The sequence below is a fragment of the Phyllobates terribilis genome, unplaced genomic scaffold (assembly GCF_046119375.1).
Source record: "Phyllobates terribilis strain yellow unplaced genomic scaffold, ASM4611937v1 Scaffold_9016__1_contigs__length_23460, whole genome shotgun sequence".
NCBI classification, from domain to species: Eukaryota; Metazoa; Chordata; class Amphibia; order Anura; family Dendrobatidae; genus Phyllobates; species Phyllobates terribilis.
Window position 1 is genome coordinate 1 of NW_027371756.1, and position 21,132 is coordinate 21,132.

General features: G+C 46.1%; 1 protein-coding gene across 1 annotated transcript; it reads left to right on the plus strand.

Annotated features, from left to right (window-relative positions):
- Nucleotides 1–1,383: 1,383 nt before the first annotated feature.
- Nucleotides 1,384–19,409, plus strand: LOC141252494 (protein AF-10-like; the record flags this gene model as incomplete). Its single annotated transcript, XM_073670514.1, has 7 exons — nucleotides 1,384–1,538; nucleotides 12,761–12,949; nucleotides 14,078–14,163; nucleotides 14,492–14,841; nucleotides 14,937–15,039; nucleotides 15,439–15,672; nucleotides 16,753–19,409. Coding segments are annotated over 7 exons (1,162 nt in total), but the record flags the coding sequence as incomplete, so codon positions are not given.
- Between the last annotated feature and the right edge of the window lie 1,723 nt (nucleotides 19,410–21,132).

Here is a 21,132-nt window from a genome sequence, read left to right on the forward strand (position 1 = left end):
GAGTGTGTGGTAGTGCAGGGGTATTATTTTATTGCAGTAGTAGCCTCACCTACAGTTTAGTCTTGTGGGGGCAACCAAATCTTCCCCTTCAATCAATTGCCAAGCAGAAGGATGGCGGGTTTAGAAGCAAATAGTTTTTTTCTTATTTATAAGGTTTGTGGAAAGTTGTGCCTGCGAACAAACAAGAAAGAGGAACTAAACATTTAATTTTAATAGTTTTTTTTTTAGGCCTTTTAATTGCCTGAAATTTAGTGGGGTCCTGGTCACGAGACCCTCACTGATCGCTCAAGAAGTGCACAGCTTGGACGGTAGAAGTACTCAGAATGGATTCAATAGAAAGCTTATGTATTTCTGTTGATACTGCACTCCGGTCTGTGCATGTGCTCCTGCCTCCCAAATGGCGTACTTCTTGAGTGATAGATGGGGCGTCTCAGGACCCAGACCCCACAGATCTGCAGGCAATTAAAGGGCCTAAAAATTATTTAAAAAAAAAAAAAAAAAAAAAAGTCAAAAGTTTAGAGGTTCTCCACATCGAACATCCATATGTGCCCAATGGAAAAAAAGTGATCAGAAGAGGGTGCCCGACACACAGGGATCTTTTGTTAAAAACCACTGCAGCACTCCCACAGGTGAGAATGGGTATTACAGTGTGCCTGAGACCCATGGCCAGTCTGCATCATGATCCTTAGTTGGACTCTTGATATGTAGCCATGGTCTGTTCCTGTAAACGTTCTGTGTCCTGCAGCACAAGGGACTATTTTTTTTTTTTTTTCTAGTTCCTCTCTGCTCTATGATGTAAAGGGCACCTCTATTAATACAAAAATGTATTTAAACTGTTTTATTGATTCATTTCTTTTTCTATGCAAGACTACACAGTATTTTATTTTTTCCTTAATGTATTTATTTATTTTTTAATCTGTGTATTCCTTAAAGGGCTTGTACAGATGTAGAAATGGCCACTAACTTTTAGAAACTATGCTGCCCCTGGCCATGGGTTGTCAGGTATTGCAGCTCCTCTCCATTGACTTGAAGAAAGTTGAGCAGTTTAAAAAAACAAAAACAAAACAAAGTTTTTCTTATTCTAGATGTCCCCTTTAAATTGGTTAATTGTGCTTTTGTATTGTAATATAATTTAATCGTGTCTTTTATGTGACACTACATTTTTAACTGCGATCATTGTTAATTCTTAAAGGAGAACGGTTTATATTTGGATTTAATAATTGTCATTTAGTTAATTTAGGAAATCGCAGATATAAAGGAGGGAATAATGTAACTGCTGTTCCCACGTCACCCCCTGATCACTGCAATAGTCTGTGTATGATAATTGCATGTGATCTTTATCTCGCTTGTATAATTTCTGACCTGAATGTTTCCTTGTGGCAGGTCCCCTCTGAACAGTCTCTCCATCCGCTATGAGCAGTCGGGGAATGGCAACCCGGACAGCGTCCCCCTGCCGGCCACCACTATAGAGCAGCTCCTGGAGAGACAGTGGAGTGAAGGACAGCAATTTCTGCAGGAGCAAGGGGCAACTAGTGACAGTAAGTAGTGCCCGGCTCACCACCTCCTGATGCTTTTATATTGATATTTTGCCAATCGGACACTTTTATTATCCGTAGAGACATATCTGATATGACCGACCGGCCAGTATCAACCAATGGAAATTAGAGATGAGTAGGGATGAGCGGACCCGTGGAAGTTCAGGTTCTGGTTCCTAGCTGAATTTTAGTACAAAGTTTGGTTCAGGTACCATAACTGTATCCTAACTTGTACCTGAACCCGAACCCCTATTAAAATCAGTCGGTATCCGAACTTTGGAGCTGAAAAAGTTCTATCTCCCTCTCTGTCTCTATCTTGCTTTTCCTCTGTCTCTATCTCCCTCTCTGTCTCTATCTCCCTCTCTGTCTCTATCTTGCTTTTCCTCTGTCTCTCTCTCCCCCTCTGTCTCTCTCTCCCCCTCTGTCTCTCTCTCCCGCTCTGTCTCTCTCTCCCGCTCTGTCTCTCTCTCCCGCTCTGTCTCTCTCTCCCGCTCTGTCTCTCTCTCCCGCTCTGTCTCTCTCTCCCGCTCTGTCTCTCTCTCCCGCTCTGTCTCTCTCTCCCGCTCTGTCTCTCTCTCCCGCTCTGTCTCTCTCTCCCGCTCTGTCTCTCTCTCCCGCTCTGTCTCTCTCTCCCGCTCTGTCTCTCTCTCCCGCTCTGTCTCTCTCTCCCGCTCTGTCTCTCTCTCCCGCTCTGTCTCTCTCTCCCGCTCTGTCTCTCTCTCCCGCTCTGTCTCTCTCTCCCGCTCTGTCTCTCTCTCCCGCTCTGTCTCTCTCTCCCGCTCTGTCTCTCTCTCCCGCTCTGTCTCTCTCTCCCGCTCTGTCTCTCTCTCCCGCTCTGTCTCTCTCTCCCCCTCTGTCTCTCTCTCCCCCTCTGTCTCTCTCTCCCCCTCTGTCTCTCTCTCCCCCTCTGTCTCTCTCTCCCCCTCTGTCTCTCTCTCCCCCTCTGTCTCTCTCTCCCCCTCTGTCTCTCTCTCCCCCTCTGTCTCTCTCTCCCCCTCTGTCTCTCTCTCCCCCTCTGTCTCTCTCTCCCCCTCTGTCTCTCTCTCCCCCTCTGTCTCTCTCTCCCCCTCTGTCTCTCTCTCCCGCTCTGTCTCTCTCTCCCGCTCTGTCTCTCTCTCCCGCTCTGTCTCTCTCTCCCGCTCTGTCTCTCTCTCCCGCTCTGTCTCTCTCTCCCGCTCTGTCTCTCTCTCCCGCTCTGTCTCTCTCTCCCGCTCTGTCTCTCTCTCCCGCTCTGTCTCTCTCTCCCGCTCTGTCTCTCTCTCCCGCTCTGTCTCTCTCTCCCGCTCTGTCTCTCTCTCCCGCTCTGTCTCTCTCTCCCGCTCTGTCTCTCTCTCCCGCTCTGTCTCTCTCTCCCGCTCTGTCTCTCTCTCCCGCTCTGTCTCTCTCTCCCGCTCTGTCTCTCTCTCCCGCTCTGTCTCTCTCTCCCGCTCTGTCTCTCTCTCCCGCTCTGTCTCTCTCTCCCGCTCTGTCTCTCTCTCCCGCTCTGTCTCTCTCTCCCGCTCTGTCTCTCTCTCCCGCTCTGTCTCTCTCTCCCGCTCTGTCTCTCTCTCCCCCTCTGTCTCTCTCTCCCCCTCTGTCTCTCTCTCCCCCTCTGTCTCTCTCTCCCCCTCTGTCTCTCTCTCCCCCTCTGTCTCTCTCTCCCCCTCTGTCTCTCTCTCCCCCTCTGTCTCTCTCTCCCGCTCTGTCTCTCTCTCCCGCTCTGTCTCTCTCTCCCGCTCTGTCTCTCTCTCCCGCTCTGTCTCTCTCTCCCGCTCTGTCTCTCTCTCCCGCTCTGTCTCTCTCTCCCGCTCTGTCTCTCTCTCCCGCTCTGTCTCTCTCTCCCGCTCTGTCTCTCTCTCCGCGAAGAGCGAGTGTTCTGTTAACCCTTTCGGCGAGCATGCTCGGGTGCTTTCCGAGTATCTTCATCATGCTCGGTGTTATGTTTTAATCACTCTGTTCTCATGATTTGCGACTGTTTGACAGCTTTAATACACGTGAGGAATGCCAAAGAAACAGAAATTCCTCACATGTATTAAAGCTGTCAAACAGTCGCAAATCATGCACACAGTGCGACTAAAACATAGTACTTGAGCACGCTGAAAATACTCTGAAAACACCCAAGCATGCTTGTAAATCTCGAGTAACAACCATGCTAGCCCATCACTAGTCGCTTTCTCTCTTTCTGTCGCTTTCTCTCTTTCTGTCGCTTTCTCTCTTTCTGTCGCTTTATCTCTGTCGCCCTCTCGCTTTCTGTCGCCCTCTCGCTTTCTGTCGCCCTCTCGCTTTCTGTCGCCCTCTCGCTCTCCAGATTGTATTACTCTAGAGATGAGTTATTCTGGTTCGGCATTTTGTCCTGTCCTCTGTTACGGTCTGTCCTCACTTCTGCACCCGGCATCACCTCAGGGACTCACTAGGCCCCCCAATGCCATGACGTGTATCACGCCCCAATGCAGTGATGTCTTGGCACATAGTAAACGTCCGAGGTGCCCAAGATGCCGTGAGGACCGGCAGTAACGGAGGAAAGGACTGGACGGTGAACCAGGGTAGCACTAATAGAATTGCTCGGCTCTAATGCTAATATGTTTTGCTTTATGGGTTGAGAAATGCTTAAGTGCAGACGATCCGTGCTTCTATCCAGTGCGCTGATGACGTCTGGGCATTGGTGTATCGCGTCGTGACATTTACCATTCTTTCCAGACATTGGCAGCATTTCATATTATAATACGTGACTTTGTTCATTGTTGAAGGCGTTGTCCCGCGATGCATAGGATAGGGGTAGATTGTGTGATCTCTGGAGTCTCACTACCACTAGAGCAGGGCTCACACGCCGTGCCATTCAATGTCTGTATGGCTAACGGAAACAACTGCTCCATGCGGCTGTGCAAAGGGGAGGATACGGGGCCTCTGAACCCCTATACCGGCGATCATGGGGTTCCCAGTGATCAGACTGTTTTTTTTAATCTACTCTGTAAGTGTCGTGTGTCCGTCATGTGACATTCCCTTTAATTTCCTTTTATGGCCATTACACTACTGAAGTTGAGAGCAGGTAAAGGGGTTTTCTTGTGGAAGTTGCCCCCTTAGATCAGCTTTTTCTGGCACATACGTCCTGCTGATGAATGGGAGCAGGGGCTCCAATTAGTGCAGACTCCACTTTCATGGCCTCCTTTTCATTTAGGATCTGGACTCCCTTCTGATTCACAAACTTAGCAGAAAAAGCCAAGACTTGATTTTTACCTTCTATATTTTGAGATGAAAGTATTAGAGGTTAAAACTTTTTTCTTAGCCGCTAAAGTGGACGTCCTCATTCTTCTATATCATATTAATGGTATCCTAGAAAAAAAATGCTAATTGCAAGGAAATTCATGCAGGGATAATCCTTTAAACATGATAGCTAGCGGACAGGTTTACCCACGTTGTCTTGCATCTCATTTGGACGCACTAAGAGCCCCTTTGTATTGGCTTAAAAAGAGGGAGAGGGGGGTCAAGTGAAATCCTTGGGAAATGACCAGATGTGACTATTCCTGATCCAGATTTATCTTCTGGAATAGAGGTCAAGCAAACAAAGAAAACTTTATTGTGCGCTGTCCGCGATTCTCTCCAGACAAGCTGTGGAGCAGCAGAACCATTTAAGCCATAGACATCATCCTCAATTTTTTTTACAATTTGGGGGCTTTTTTTCCTTTCCTGGGAGGACGGAGAGGAATCAGTAAGCAGGCTGCGATTTCCAGGGTCCTGTCGGTAATCCCATCAGTATTGTGTTTCTTCTATGGGGAGTGAAGGCTCCAGAATACAATCCTCCCAAAGGTATCACATCAGCGGCTGCAAAGTCTCATTTGTAAAAAACAAAACAAAAACAACCACATTTAATTTCTATAAAATATATATATAAAAAAAGGGAAAATGCAGCTCTGCCGATGGGGAGGAAAACATTTGTGCATATATTGGGGCAGAACAATGGCAGTTGGATAAACTCGCAGTCGGTCCCCCCCCCCCGTAGCCGGAGCTCGGGTGACATTTCTCTTGCCGGTGTTTATCGGAGTGAAGGTGACATTTCTCTTTCCGGTGTTTATTGGAGTGAAGGTCACATTTCTCTTGCCGGTGTTTATCGGAGTGAAGGTGACGTTTGTCTTGCCGGTGTTTATCGGAGTAAAGGTGACGTTTGTCTTGCATAGTTTGTAAAGCCGAATAAAGACTTGCGTCCATCAAGTTCGACCTGTTAGTTCTGTAATTGCTAAAGTTGATCCAGAGGAGGCAAAAACCCCATATGATTTAGCCAATCTTCACCTGAGGAAAAATTCCCTCCCGACTCTGAAACCAGCAGTCAGAATAAATCCCTGTATCAACCTACTATTTTATTTTTAAGTATATGCTGAAATCTGCCTGGTATCTAGAAATGCATCCAGTCCCCGCTTGAACTGGTGTAGTGAATCCGACATTACCGTCTCCTCACTCAGTGAATTCCATATTCTCACTGCTCTTACCGTAAAGAACCTCTTCCTATGCTGGTGCTGAAACCTTTTCTCTTCCAGTCTTAGTGAATGCCCTCTTGTTACCGCAATATCCCTCCTTTTGAACAAATCCCGGGCAAGGTCTCTATACTGTCCCCTAACATATTTGTACACATTTATTATGTCCCCCCTCAACCTTCTCTTTTCCAGGCTGAATAGTCCTAGTTTTGCCAACCTCTCTGGGTATTGCAGTCCCTCCATTCCCTTTATTAATTTTGTTGCCCTCCTTTGTACCTTTTCAAGCTCATTTATATCCTTTCTATATATTGGGGCCCATAACTGAGCACAGTATTCCAAGTGTGGTCTGACCAGAGCTTTGTACAGTGGAAGAACAATGTTCTCCTCCTTTGCAGCTATACCTCTTCTGATACATCCCATTACCCTGTTTGCCCTTACAGCAGCGGCCTGACTTTGGGCACTCCAATTTAGTTTGCTATCAATCAAGATGCCCAAGTCCTTCTCCATCTCTGAATTCCCCAATGATTTCCCATTCAGTGAGTACTGGTGACTTCCATTTTTCCTTCCCATATGTATGACCTTACATTTCTCCTCGTTAAACCTCATTTGCCATTTAATGCTCCACCTACCCAGCTTATCCAAATCCCTCTGTAGGTCTGCACTGTCCTCTTTTGTATTAATTGTTTTACATAACTTTGTGTCATCTGCAAATATTGATATTTTACTATTTATCCCGTTGACTATGTCGTTAATAAAGATATTAAATAACATTGGGCCTAGTACAGACCCCTGTGGTACCCCACTAGTGACGCTTACCCAATCTGAGAATATTCCATTTATAACCACCCTCTGCCTTCTATCCTTTAGCCAGTTAGCTACCCACTTGCAGACATTTTCCCCCAGCCCCATCATTCTCATTTTGTATACCAACCTATTATGTGGCACGCTATCGAACGCTTTTGAGAAGTCGAGATACACGACATCCACTGATTCCCCCTGATCTACTCGAGAGCTAACCTCCTCGTAGAAGTCAATCAGGTTTGTTTGGCAGGAGCGATTCCTCGTGAATCCATGTTGGTTCGGGATTAAAAGATTATTAGCATCAAGATGCTCCGTAATCGCCTCTTTAATGAAGCTTTCAAAAATTTTGCCCACAATGGACGTCAGACTCACCGGCCGATAGTTTCCGGCGTCACTTTTCGCTCCCTTTTTGAATATTGGCACTACATTCGCCTGTCGCCAATCAAGTGGCACAGACCCAGTCTCAACAGAGTCCTTAAATATAAGATATAACGGTCTGTCTATCACATTACTTAGTTCCCTTAGTACCCGTGGGTGTATGCCATCAGGTCCTGGTGATTTGTTTATTTTAATGTTACTGAGGCGTTTCTGTACCCCAGCTTGAGTTAGATTTGTCATACTTAGTGGAGGATTAAGCTTGTCACTTCTCATTTCTCCTGTTAGTTCGATTTCCTTTGTGAAAGTTGTCGAAAAAAAATTATTTAATAGATTAGCTTTATCCTCATCTTTCTCTATGATTTTGCCTTCCTCACTTTTTATCGGTCCAATATTATCCGATTTAATCCTTTTACTATTTATATACGTAAAGAACAGTTTGGGATTTGATCTACTTTCCCTAGCAATACGTCTCTCTGTTTCCTCCTTCACTATTTTTATTTGTTTTTTACAGGTTCTCGTTTTTTCCTTGTAACACATTAGTGCCTCCTTACTGTTTTCCTGTTTTAATCTCTTGAATGCCTCTTTTTTGCTATTTAACGCCCCTTTTACGTTCTTGTTCAACCATATTGGTTTCCTCTTATTTCTGGCCCTTTTATTCCCATACGGTATATACCTCTCGCACTGAGTATTCAGAATTCTTTTGAAGGTTTCCCATTTACTATTCGTATTCCTTTGATTAAGAACTTTGTCCCAGTCAATAAGTTGAAGGCTTTCTTTGAGCTGATAAAACTTCGCCCTCCTAAAGTTTAATGTTTTTGTTGTTCCCTTATTGATAACCCTACTGAAGGGCATTTTGAAGTCGATAATATTATGGTCGCTATTACCTAGGTGCCCCCCTATCTGTACCTCAGTTATTCTATCAGGCCTATTAGTCAATATTAAGTCCAACACGGCCTTCCCTCTCGTTGGTTCCTGCACTAGTTGGGAGAGATAATTATCCTTAATATTTGTCAAGAACCTTTTTCCTTTCTGAGATCTACAGGTTTCTGTTTCCCAGTCAATATCCGGGTAGTTGAAATCCCCCATTACAATCACTTCATTATGTTTTGCTACTTTGTCTATTTGTCCTAATAGCAGATTCTCATTCTCCTCTGTTATATTTGGTGGCTTATAGCAGACCCCCAGTAATATTTTATTATTATTTTTAGTTCCCTCTATCTCTACCCACATGGACTCGACCCCCTCTTCTCCCTCTCCTATATCTTCCCTTAGTCTGGGTTTTAGACATGACTTTACATATAAGCAGACTCCTCCGCCTTTCCCCTGTTTCCGGTCCCTTCTAAATAAACTATAATCTAATAAATTTACCGCCCAGTCGTAGCTATCGTCTAGCCAAGTCTCTGTTATACCTACGATGTCATACCTCTCCTCCGATATAAGCGCCTGCAGCTCATCCGCCTTATTGGTCAGGCTTCTTGCGTTGGTCAGCATGCAAGATAAAACTTTGGGGTTATTTAGCATCCTATTCTTCTCTAACGATCTAACTGTGCTATCCCCACCCCCCTCTCCACCCTCATTATATTCACTTCTCCCCTTCCCCCTTGCTTGCCTCACATCCCACCTATTTCCTTGGTTCCCCCCCCCCCCCCGTCTCTAGTTTAAAAACTCCTCCAACCTATTAGCCATCTTCTTCCCCAGCACCGCTGCACCCTCCCCATTGAGGTGCAGCCCGTCCCTACGGTAGAGCCTGTAGCCGACCGCGAAGTCGGCCCAGTTCTCCATGAACCCAAACCCTTCTGCCTTGCACCAACTCTTTAGGCACTTATTCACCTCCCTAACTTCCCGTTGGCGCTCCTGTGTGGCTCGCGGGATTGGTAGTATTTCTGAAAAAACTACCTTGGAGGTCCTTGCCCTAAGCTTCCTACCTAGGTCCCTGAAATCATTTTTAAGGACCCTCCATCTACCACTCACTTTGTCATTGGTGCCGATGTGGACCATGACTGCTGGGTCTTCGCCAGCCCCACCCAGTAACCTGTCAACCCGATCCGCGATTTTCGGACTCTAGCACCAGGGAGGCAGCACACCGTTCGGCGATCCCGGTCTTTGTGACAGATTGCCCTGTCTGTCCCCTGTCTGTCTTGCCGGTGTTTATCGGAGTGAAGGTGACGTTTCTTCTTGCCGGTGTTTATCGGAGTGAAGGTGACGTTTCTCTTGCCGGTGTTTATCGGAGTGAAGGTGACGTTTCTCTTGCCGGTGTTTATCGGAGTGAAGGTGACATATCTCTTGCCGGTGTTTATCGGAGTGAAGGTGACGTTTGTCTTGCCGGTGTTTATCGGAGTGAAGGTGACGTTTCTCTTGCCGGTGTTTATCGGAGTGAAGGTGACGTTTCTCTTGCCGGTGTTTATCGGAGTGAAGGTGACATATCTCTTGCCGGTGTTTATCGGAGTGAAGGTGACGTTTCTCTTGCCGGTGTTTATCGGAGTGAAGGTGACGTTTCTCTTGCCGGGTTTATCGGAGTGAAGGTGACGTTTCTCTTGCCGGTGTTTATCGGAGTGAAGGTGACATATCTCTTGCCGGTGTTTATCGGAGTGAAGGTGACGTTTGCCAGTGCAGATTTCACTCATGTGGCGCCACGAGGTTCTGCCGGGAAAATCTGTTCCCTTCAATTTCATCAAAGAGCAGGAAATAGCGCGTCCTGCCCTCCTTATATTCGGTTAGGTCATTATTAAGATAAATGTGTGAATGTCGCTTACTGTACTGACATGCGGCTCATAGATTTGTGAGGCCCATTCTACTGTATAGAGGACTATGTGAGGCCCATTCTACTGTATAGAGGACTATCTGAGGCCCATTCTACTGTATAGAGGACTATGTGAGGCCCATGCTACTGTATAGAGGACTATGTGAGGCCCATTCTACTGTATTGGAGGACTATGTGAGGCCCATTCTACTGTATGGAGGACTATGTGAGGCCCATTCTACTGTATGGAGGACTAGTGAGGCCCATTCTACTGTATGGAGGACTATGTGAGGCCCATTCTACTGTATGGAGGACTGTGTGAGGCCCATTCTACTGTATGGAGGACTATGTGAGGCCCATTCTACTGTATGGAGGACTATGTGAGGCCCATTCTACTGTATGGAGGACTATGTGAGGCCCATTCTACTGTATGGAGGACTATGTGAGGCCCATTCTACTGTATGGAGGACTATGTGAGCCCATTCTACTGTATGGAGGACTATGTGAGGCCCATTCTACTGTATGGAGGACTATGTGAGGCCCATTCTACTGTATAGAGGACTATGTGAGGCCCATTCTACTGTATAGAGGACTATGTGAGGCCCATTCTACTGTATAGAGGACCTATGTGAGGCCCATTCTACTGTATTGGAGGACTATGTGAGGCCCATTCTACTGTATGGAGGACTATGTGAGGCCATTCTACTGTATGGAGGACTATGTGAGGCCCATTCTACTGTATGGAGGACTATGTGGGGCCCATTCTACTGTATGGAGGACTATGTGGGGCCCATTCTACTGTATGGAGGACTATGTGGGGCCCATTCTACTGTATGGAGGACTATGCGGGGCCCATTCTACTGTATGGAGGACTATGCGGGGCCCATTCTACGTATGGAGGACTATGCGGGGCCCATTCTACTGTATGGAGGACTATGCGGGGCCCATTCTACTGTATGGAGGACTATGCGGGGCCCATTCTACTGTATGGAGGACTATGCGGGGCCCATTCTACTGTATGGAGGACTATGCGGGGCCCATTCTTCTGTATGGAGGACTATGCGGGGCCCATTCTTCTGTATGGAGGACTATGCGGGGCCCATTCTTCTGTATGGAGGACTATGCGGGGCCCATTCTTCTGTATGGAGGACTATGCGGGGCCCATTCTTCTGTATGGAGGACTATGCGGGCCCATTCTTCTGTATGGAGGACTATGCGGGGCCCATTCTTCTGTATGGAGGACTATGCGGGGCCCATTCTTCTGTATGGAGGACTATGCGGGGCCCATTATTCTGTATGGAGGACTATGCGGGCCCATTATACTATGTTGGGGATCACAGTTGGGGATTCATACTGTGATGGGTCACCATAGTTTGCTGGGAGGGTACAGTAGGGTCACCATACTGTGCATGTGGAGGATTTCACTGTGTGGGTATCATACTGTGCTTGGGGGCACTTTTGCTGGCATCATACTTTATTATTGGGTTCTTTATCCTTTTGTTATTACATATTTAAATTAGACCATTAGTCATATCCTTTTTACTGCTCTTGCATGACATATTATATTATTCCAGTATGCCTATACAATATGAAAGAAGGTCATTTTGTGTTCCAATACAAGTGATTGGCAACTTTCCAAATGTATAGACGCAGCCCGCTTGTGTCTTTATCTTGGAAGTGATATATTGGCAAAGCTCTGAGGGGTTATCCGATCGCAGGTGGTTGGGTCAGGGGGGACCTTACACTTGTCTCCAAAAGGGGGCATTCCCATTATGTACACCGAGACCTCCATTACGTGTACAGAGACCCCTATAGATGTGTGGGATTAGTATAATACATCCAAAAAAAAAGTTTTATCTTTTATAGCTGTGAAATGCATCGATGAAAATAAAAAGTAGTTATAGATCCTTATAGTGTTGTTCCCATCTTCATAGTTGGATATTGTCAGATAGTGATTGTAAAAACAAGCAGTTTTGCAATTTATTGCTTATTAAAAATTGCAGCCCTTCTTGAGATATTAACATATTTTATTTATTTACAGCTTGTTGCACAGGAGACCGACCACTTTCTGCTGTCTGGCTTGTAAGCACTGCTCTGAACAGGATGGACAGGATTAAGAGATACCAGCGATCCTGGCCGGCTTCAAAGTTGCTGCTAGACAGTAGAACATGTGCAGTGCTTATAAGCTACATAGAAAAGAGCTTGTAAGCACTGCACACTCTGCTGTCTAGCAGCAGTGGTCGGACTCCAAGACAACGAGCTGTAAATTACAAAATTACTGGTATATATTTGACAATACCCCTTTATCAAGATGGGAATAGCGCTTTAAAGTCTTACTATATGGAAAAATGACTACAGGATGATTCTGAATAAGTTGCATTGAATTTACCTGTTGTGATCCTGGCTGCTCACATCTGTGCATTAGAGGACAGAGCGTCCGGGTGGTATGGGGAGAGAGTACGTATTACAGGGCGTATTGCAGTGCTGGATACAGGCGCAGGATGCTCAGTCTCTGATGCATGTATAATCTGCTATGCGGTATATGTAGTACAGTGACTACATCGCACCGTGTCCTAAGTAATCGGAGATGCACTGTAATATCCTGGCCAGATGTATATGAGAACTGGCAGACAACGATTGTAGCTGCTATTACTGCCCGTATAGGGGTAGTCACCCAGCTTTCCTAGACTTCTGAATGACTTATTCCCTGCTCCTGTATAAGAAGCAGATAAACAGCTCCGAGAAGAATCCGCTCTCTTCTGCGTCACCCGGAGGTTTGGGATCTGGTATCGGAACATTTCAGCATTGCGTTGATCTCGCCCTCGTTTTCTATAATGTCCTCTTTTTTTTTTTGCTTGTAGTTTTGGGTATGCTAAAGTCCCTGCACCAGCTGCAAGTGGAGAACCGGCGGCTGGAGGAGCAGATCAAGAACCTCACTGCCAAGAAGGAGCGTCTGCAGCTCCTGAATGCCCAGCTGTCCGTGCCCTTCCCGGCCATATCTTCCAGCCATAGCGCGGCTCCTCACATGCATACATACCCATTACAGAATGGTAAGAACATACATGACATATATACACGTTATAACTCGGCCATAATCTAGTACAGCGCCATCATACCTCGTCCTGTGCCATATAAAGCCCAGCTCTGTCTTCCTCTCATGCACCGTTGGCTTCATTATTTCATATAACGCCTGCGTCTTTATCATCCCTGTCCCCGTCCAGCGATGCTTGCAAGCCTCGGACCTGTAAGGATGACATATCATAGTCCAGATAACACGCAAACCCCTGCATACGAAACTTGTGAACGTCTTGCCCCCTATTAACTTGACCTTGCAGGTGTCAGCACCCTTTGGCACTCCAGCTTTTGTGAAATATGTCCGTTAGTGAATGCTGTGAGTTGTAGTTTCACTACAGCTGGAGTGCAGAAGGTTGCTGACACCTGCTCCATAGCCACTACCTGCAAGCTGCTGTTAAAGATAATCTGTCAGTAGGTTTTGCTATATAATCTGAGAGCAGCATGATGTAGGGGCAGAGACCCTGATTCCAGTCACGTGTCACTTACTAGGCTGTGTTTTGCTGTTTCAATAAAATTAGTGTTTTATCAGCAGGAGATTCACTACTAGATGTGTTGTGCCTCCTAGTCAATTGCTCTGCGTAACTCCACCCTCAACCGTTATTGGCTGCTTTCTGCCCATGCTCAGTGTACACAAATCTGCCAATCAGTGATGTGGGTGGAGTTATACAGAGCTCCGCATTCCCAGCTCTGCTAGATCTGCAGCAGAGAAAACAGGGATTGTATTAAAAAGACAGCAAGCAGCTCAGTAAGTGACACATCGCTGGAATCAGGTTCTCTGCCTTTACATCATGCTGACAGATTCCCTCTAAACTACAACTCTTAGCCACTGTCGGTGTATGATGTGAGGTTTAGTTTTGCGTCACCTCTTTTTATAGAGGTTTAGCAATGGTTTTTGCTTGGGGTGGTGCCAGAGATGGTACTTGACCCTTCATGAAGCACCCAGAAACCTATCGTATCTGGGGTAATTTAGGGTTACGGTGCTCCTTGTGAGGAGGGACGCCATGAAGCTCCCCTATAGCCCATAGGTCTGCAGTTGTGGTCAGCGATCTGCAGGAGCGTCATTGTCTTTTCTGTGATAACCTGCCATATTTCGTTCTTTGCAGTATCCAGCACAGACGCCCTGGGCATCAGTAAAAGTCCGCATCTTGGAAACTTCCAGCCAGAGGGTTCCCATCCGGCTCCACATCAGGTACGTCCTATTCAGGACGAATGCAATATATGGTGGTAATCCCAGTGTTATCGGTACGTGACATGGCGAGAGCAGGCACCACCATTATGTATTCTCAGCACGTCCGGCCAATTGAAAGGTCACTGTACTCCATGAAGACCTGTCACCGCTCAGGCGGCCATATTGAGGCATGGACAAAGACTTTTCTAAAGACCACTGTGAATGCATTCTGTCTGAAATGAATCAATATGTGTATTTCTCATGATTAAAGGGTTTCTCTCGTCGTTGAGGAGGTGCTGATCTCGTGGAGACATTGCTCACTTATCTTCATTTTTTTTTTCTCTTTAAGGAGCTGACATCAAGCAGGCAAAGCACCAGCAGTTCTTCCTCTCTCTCCACTCCGCCCCCTGATGGTCAGAGTCCGGCACAGCAAGTCCAAGGGGTTCAGAGAATCAATGGTGTCACCATGGGAACACTAACAAGTGGCATTCAGTCTGTCACGCCAGCTCTTCCTGCCATGCCGGGAGTGGGTGCAATAATTGGAGCTCTTCCAGCAAACCAGCTGGCGATCAATGGCATTGTGGGGGCTTTGAATGGAGTGATTCAGACTCCGGCGACATTACCCCAAACCACTGCCCTGACCCACGGGGCGATATTACCCAATGTCGCACACCCAATCTCTTCTACGTTAGCAAACAGGTCAGTGATATGATGAGAGCGGCTGCTTAATGCACTTTAGTGCGGCCACTGTCGGCGCCAGCATTATTGATATTCGGGGCTGTTCCTTGTTGCAGTGCCTCGGGATTGGGACTCCTCTCGGATCAGCAAAGGCAGCTGTTTCTCCATCAGCAGCACCAGCAATTCCAGCAGCTCCTGAGCTCCCAGCAGCTGACTCCGGTAAGAGCGCTCCCACCCACGACGTGCGGGCGTTCTCGCGTACGGGTGCTCCTACATACTGGCGCTCCTGCAAGCAAACGCTCCCACATACAGACGGGGGAGGTCTACATGTTGCTGACATTTCATCGTACGGACTATTGACGATTTTTTTAGTTTCTATTTGTTTTCCACAAGTCTCTCCAATAATCGTGTTCACGTCCTGCAGGTTATGGCTGATAGTGATTTATGATAAGACGAGTGCTGCAGAGCAGACTGCCCCCCGGTGGTGGTTTTTATGCCATGGGAGGGATGAGTTTTGTGCATATAAATCACAGACATCTGTCTGACTTAAACAGATATTTGCGGACACATTTGTGGAGTCCAAACTGTGTCTTCATTTTCCTTCTTTGTCGCCCCCAGGAGCAGCACCATGCCCTGCTATATCAGATCATGCAGCAGCAGCACTCGCAGCAGCACCACCACCATCATCCAGAGCTTCAGCAGCTGCAGATCCCCGCCGCAGCTCAGTTACCACTCAACAACCTGCTGGTCGGAGCGCAGGCCGCCACCCTCCACTCTGCCGCCACCCTGCACTCTGCCGCCACCAACCCCTTCCTGGCCATGCACGCCGATAACACGGCTCACAAAGTCGCAGTAAGTGTCTATAAATGTGTCAGCAGTCATAGATCCGCAGTGATATTATCACAAAGGAAAAGCATTAAAGGAGTATTCCCATCTCCAAGATCCTATCCTAATATGTTGTAGGTTGTAATAATAATAATAATATTAGCAAATATCTCCAATTAGAAATGTAATATAGTTTTTCTGATTAGCTAGGTCTCTTTCCTCATGTACAGGCCATTGCAGGACCTTGGGTATCCATGGTTACGACCACTAGCAACAAGCTAACTGTCACTATATCAGTTGTAACCATGGATATCTAAGGTCCTGCACATGAGGAAAGAGACATAGCGAATCAGAAAAACTATACTACATTTCTAATTGGAGGTATTTGCTAATATTATTATTATTACACCTACTACATATTGGGATAGGATCTTGGAGATGGGAATACCCCTCTAATGAAAATAACTGATTGTAAAGAGATTGTCCAGGGTGTGATGATATGTGACAGACAGTAGACGATGCGATAATCTAATAAAATGACCATAACTCTCCTTTCTTGCCGTTCCAGCGCAACAACTACTAGTAGTCCACATTGGTCACATGCCATGCCTGTACATGTGTGGCACGTGACCGCTGAGGCCAGTGATTGGCTGCAGTGGTCACATGAATGATTTATAGCATGTGACCAGCTGCGGTGGGGAAAATAAAGGTGAGTTATGATTACTTTATCATCTTATCACATTGCTTGCAGTCAGGTAAATGTCATTTAATTCTGGAAAACCCTTTTAAAAATATTTAGTTTAGAGGACCTCGCTCTGTTGCCCTTAGAGGGTTTTTCTATGTTTATCACCTTTCCTCAGTATTGGTATAAAGGGGTTAGGTGACATTAAATCCGTAGGATTGTTGGGGGGCTGCCTGTACAATCCCCATCAATAACAAGTACAGGGGTCTCTGGAAACAACTGGCTGAAAAAAAATCGCAACAATTTCCGAATCCCATTGCACATACTGCGACCGCCATACTGGTGCGATGGAACCGGAGACTTGTGATTTGGGGGAAGGGGTTCGGTGCGGAGTATAATATCCTGATTATTTCCTTTCTCCTCAGAGGCTTGGAGAAAAGAATGGACCAGTCATGGCAGATAAGAGCTGATACGTGAGGTGGACGGAGCTCCAGGCCTCCTCCTGGCACTTGACTTTCTGAAAATAAACTACGTCTTCCTTTTCCGTAGCAAAGAAACAATGCAAACGAAGACCTCTTGACTTTCTTCCATATTCATAGTCATCCTTCCACCAGGTGGAGAAGCAGCGCGCTGCCGAGTGCTGGCGAGGAGAAGATGGCGGTAGCCACACAAGGCTTCAGATATTTATTCACTGTAATGTTCTTGTTGCTTTGTTGCACTGATATTTGGCTGTATTAAGTCTGAGAAAGGTAAAAACACTGTCGTCCGGACGTGACGGGCGAGTCCCGACAGCTGGGGCAGGCGCTGGGGGACGGCGCTGGTGACCCCTCAGTGCAGTTCTGCCACTGGTCACTTCTATTAACGAACAATACGATTGTTGCCGCACGGGTTTTCCTGCCGTTGACGTTCTGCTTTGCAGACTACAGGGAGGACAGACAGAAGGGTCGGTGCGGGGACAGCGCCATGTTATTCCCATGAAAGTGCCTGTTGCTGAGGTTCCCAGAGCAGAGGCGAGACATTGCACTGGAGGCTCCGTCGTCTATGCCACTAATGCCGACTGTGGTCACTGCTTATTTATTTTCTAGCAATGAGATATGCAACCGCGGGAAGGATTCCCACACTTTTGGGTTCTTGCACCGGACCTTTAATTATGTGGCACCATTTTTTTTTTTTTTTTTTTTATAGTGCAGTTACAATATTGGAAGAATATGTGGAATTTACAAGAATTGACCATATAATGTAGGTATTCCTAGGACTAAGAGCAGCTGCGTTTAATGTTGGTACTCTTCAGCTGGGAGTACCACCATTTCAGCAGTGCACCATGCCAGCTCCGATTTATATTCCTGCCATTGCCGGAGCTCTGAATTATTACAGGGGTTGGGCCATTAGGACCACTTCTGTGTTGTATTGCCCCTTTTGGGCATTTTAAAAGGAAGACCCCCTGCTCTGGCAGATTTGGGCTTTCCATGGATAGATACTAGGTTTGCTCTGTGGCCAGCTCTTTTATTAGGGGGGCTGACTGTGCGGAGGTGATGTCCTATGGATGGTGTGTGCTCATTGCGGTAACTTGCTGATCTAAAATAAATGGAAGATGTCGAGACCTACAAAGTAAAAAAGAAAGGGAATCCAGAAAACTTGACTTTTAAAGTCTTAGTCCCGCAAAAAAAAAAAAAAAAATTATATATTTTTTTTCCTTATTTCTAAGGAATGAAGCCGAAACAAAAAATACAAGTGAAATTATTTTTACACTCAATTCTCAAACGTTTAGAGGCTTCTCTGTGAAGTATTGCTGCGCCCCATTATAGATCCCCTCTGACATTAGCGAGCACCTGGTGAGGGAAAGTTTGCTGCAAGTACATCGGGTAGTGCGATGCTCTGCGGAGGAGCGTCCTGATCATTCCTTGCGGGGGAGGGGTGGGTCCTACAATTTTACGTAGAAGACCACTTTCTTAGGCTTGGGTTCATTCTTCTGTCCCTTTTACGGCGTTCATAGAGGGGATTGGGTGGGGTGGTCCTGATCGGAGGACACCCATCGGTGACGTTAATATGTTCTAAAAAGGGGCCGAGATCCAAACTCAAAGGAGATGGGAGCCATTTCCAGGACGGATTTGGGGTCACGTTTCTTTTCTTCTCTGAACGGTCTTCTGTTTTTTTGGTTCAGGAAAAGAATGGCAGAAAATGTATGTTTGCAGCAACATTTAGAGGGGTTCCTCCATAGACATTTATCGGTTATACACAGGATAGTATGATTGCTGGGACCCCCACTAATCTAAGAACAGGGGGCCCAAAAGTCCTGTGTGTGAATGGAACGGTAGAGAGCATTCTTGACCACGGGGAATGTAGCAGTGGTCGCACATGCTCAGTACCGCTTATTATTGGTTGGGTCGCAGCGATCATACAGTTTTCACCTATCCTGCGTGCAGCCGATATGGATCGTTATAGGGACCATCTACGAGTTGCCATTACTTGTGTTCTGAGCTCAATGGGCCGATATGCCCAGGAAAGTGACATTGGCTTTTGAGTTGCTCCCTAATGGTTCTTGTCATTGAAACCTTGCGGCCCGGCTTCATATCGGGATCGCTCGCTCGGCAGGACGACTGCTGATCTGTAGTTGGCTGTTTGCATTATTAATGGTAATAGACCCCACTGCAATTTCACCTCCGCTGTGACGGAGACCACACGGATCTCCAGTAATGTGTCTTGCAGGTTATTACTGCTCAGCCCTTACCTCATTCTGTACATACGGATATATTTTTTTCTTTTGTGGATCTGTTTTGTATTGTTAAAGTTGATTATGATAACAATAATATTCTGATTTGTAATATTTCTAATCGGCAAATGGAGAAAAAATAAAAATACAAATTAAAGTTAATTTATTTTTATATTTTCAGGGGGATTTTAAGACCTTGGTAAAGTGATTTTTTTTGTACACGCTCTTCTGTAAGACGCAGGCAGCGTGCTCCACTTTTCTACGGTCGCCGGCTGCTCAAACAAATTGGTTTGTGCTATTAGATGTCAAAATCCACGTGTATTAAGAGAAATGTACAGGAGTTTTCAGAATAAATTTTAATATTGTACAACACCGACTTGGCTGCATTATTATGTGATTAGCAGACGGCTCGGGCCATCGCGTCCTCTGCCTTCGTCTTCCCGCACGTCACGTGTGTACAGATAGCCGTGTGGGTGGGAAGCGGGGTCATCCGCGTACGGACGCAGCTTTTTATCAGGGATCTAGACTTCAGGTGCACAGAGCAGACAAAACTTCATTACAGCAATAAAAAAAAAGCACATTTTGAAGATATCGCAATGGAAAGGAAACTCTATGTTCCGGTAATCTGTAGGATTTAGTAGAGTAATATGAGATAATATAGATAACGATATGAAAAAATGACAGAAACTGGACCAGATTGTAAGGAAGGCAAAAAGCCTTCATCAGGCATTGCTCTTTAGCCTTTAAAACTAAAAATAATAAAATACATAAAAAGCTACATTAACAAAATGTATCACCGATCTATAGGATATATGATCACGGGGGTCTCACCGCTGAGACCCCCACTGATCCACAGCTACAATGGAGCGTGGTGCTGCACATGCGCCCTTCAGATCTGTCCATTGGAGTTAGCAGAATACGGCACATATATTCACCTTCATCAGCAACAATCTAACTACTCCCAGATCCTGCTCTGACCAGTAAAGGCTGAATATTAAAGGGGTTGTGCACTACTTGGACACCTCCTTCTCATACCCCATGCTTGGCTCCGATAAAATTAAAAAAAACTTACTCCCCTCCTGTGTCGGCACCGTTCCCCCGGTATCAGCACTCGCGGTTCCAGTGCTCTCCCGCGGTTGTTGTGACATGTGAACCCCGACGCCCAATCGGTGTTGGCGTCACTGTCTCCGCCTTTGGACAAATCGAGCATGAAGAGGAAGCTAGGGCTGCAGCTGATCTGACTTCCGCTTCATGTTCAATTCGACAGGAGGCGGGGACAGTGACGCCAGCGCTGATTGGTCGCCGGTGTCACAACAGCCACACGAGAGCCCCGGGGAGAGCGAGTGTCGACACCGCGAGAGGCGAGTATAGGTTTTTAAACTTTTTTATTTTATGGGGGCCAAGCATCGGGATGACAAGGAGGTGTCCAAGTAGTGGGCAAGTTTTTTAAGGCTCTGTTCACACAGAGTTTCTTTACGACAGTCAAAAACAATGAGTTTTCCAGTGTAAACTGCTTCAGAAAACGCTTGTTTTTAAGAAGTTTTTGTTGTTTCCATTGCTGTTTTTTGTTCAGAGTTTTCCAAGCATTTTCAGAGGGGTTTTTTTTTTTGCATCCTTTTGATTGCACTGTAGCGTTTTACCATCAGGAAACGCTTCAGACGTGACGCGCACTTTCTTGCCTCTCACCAGGCATTTTTCAACACCTGGAGCGTCTAAAAGATGCTCAAAAGCCTGAACGTAGAAACCGCAGGTCGTTGTTCCATAGATATGAATAGGGAGATTCTTGTAAGAGCTCTTTTCCTGCGGTTTTAGGAGCGGATCCGCTCAAAAAATAACATAAAAAGACGAGGAGTGCATGTACCCTTAAACTTCTTTATGCCCTTGAGGTATCTGTTTTATGTCCCTGTATGAAGCAATAACTACAAAAGGAGTGGAACTATTTTCACCACTAGAAATTGAGCAAATATAAAAGTATATAAAAACTATGGACTCGATCCATCAAAGTTTTACCCCAGAAATCTTTTTCTTAAGAAAGGAAACGTTCCCTAGAGAGTTGTAGGTTAGACTTTAAAGGTTCTGTCAAAAAGAAGTCGTC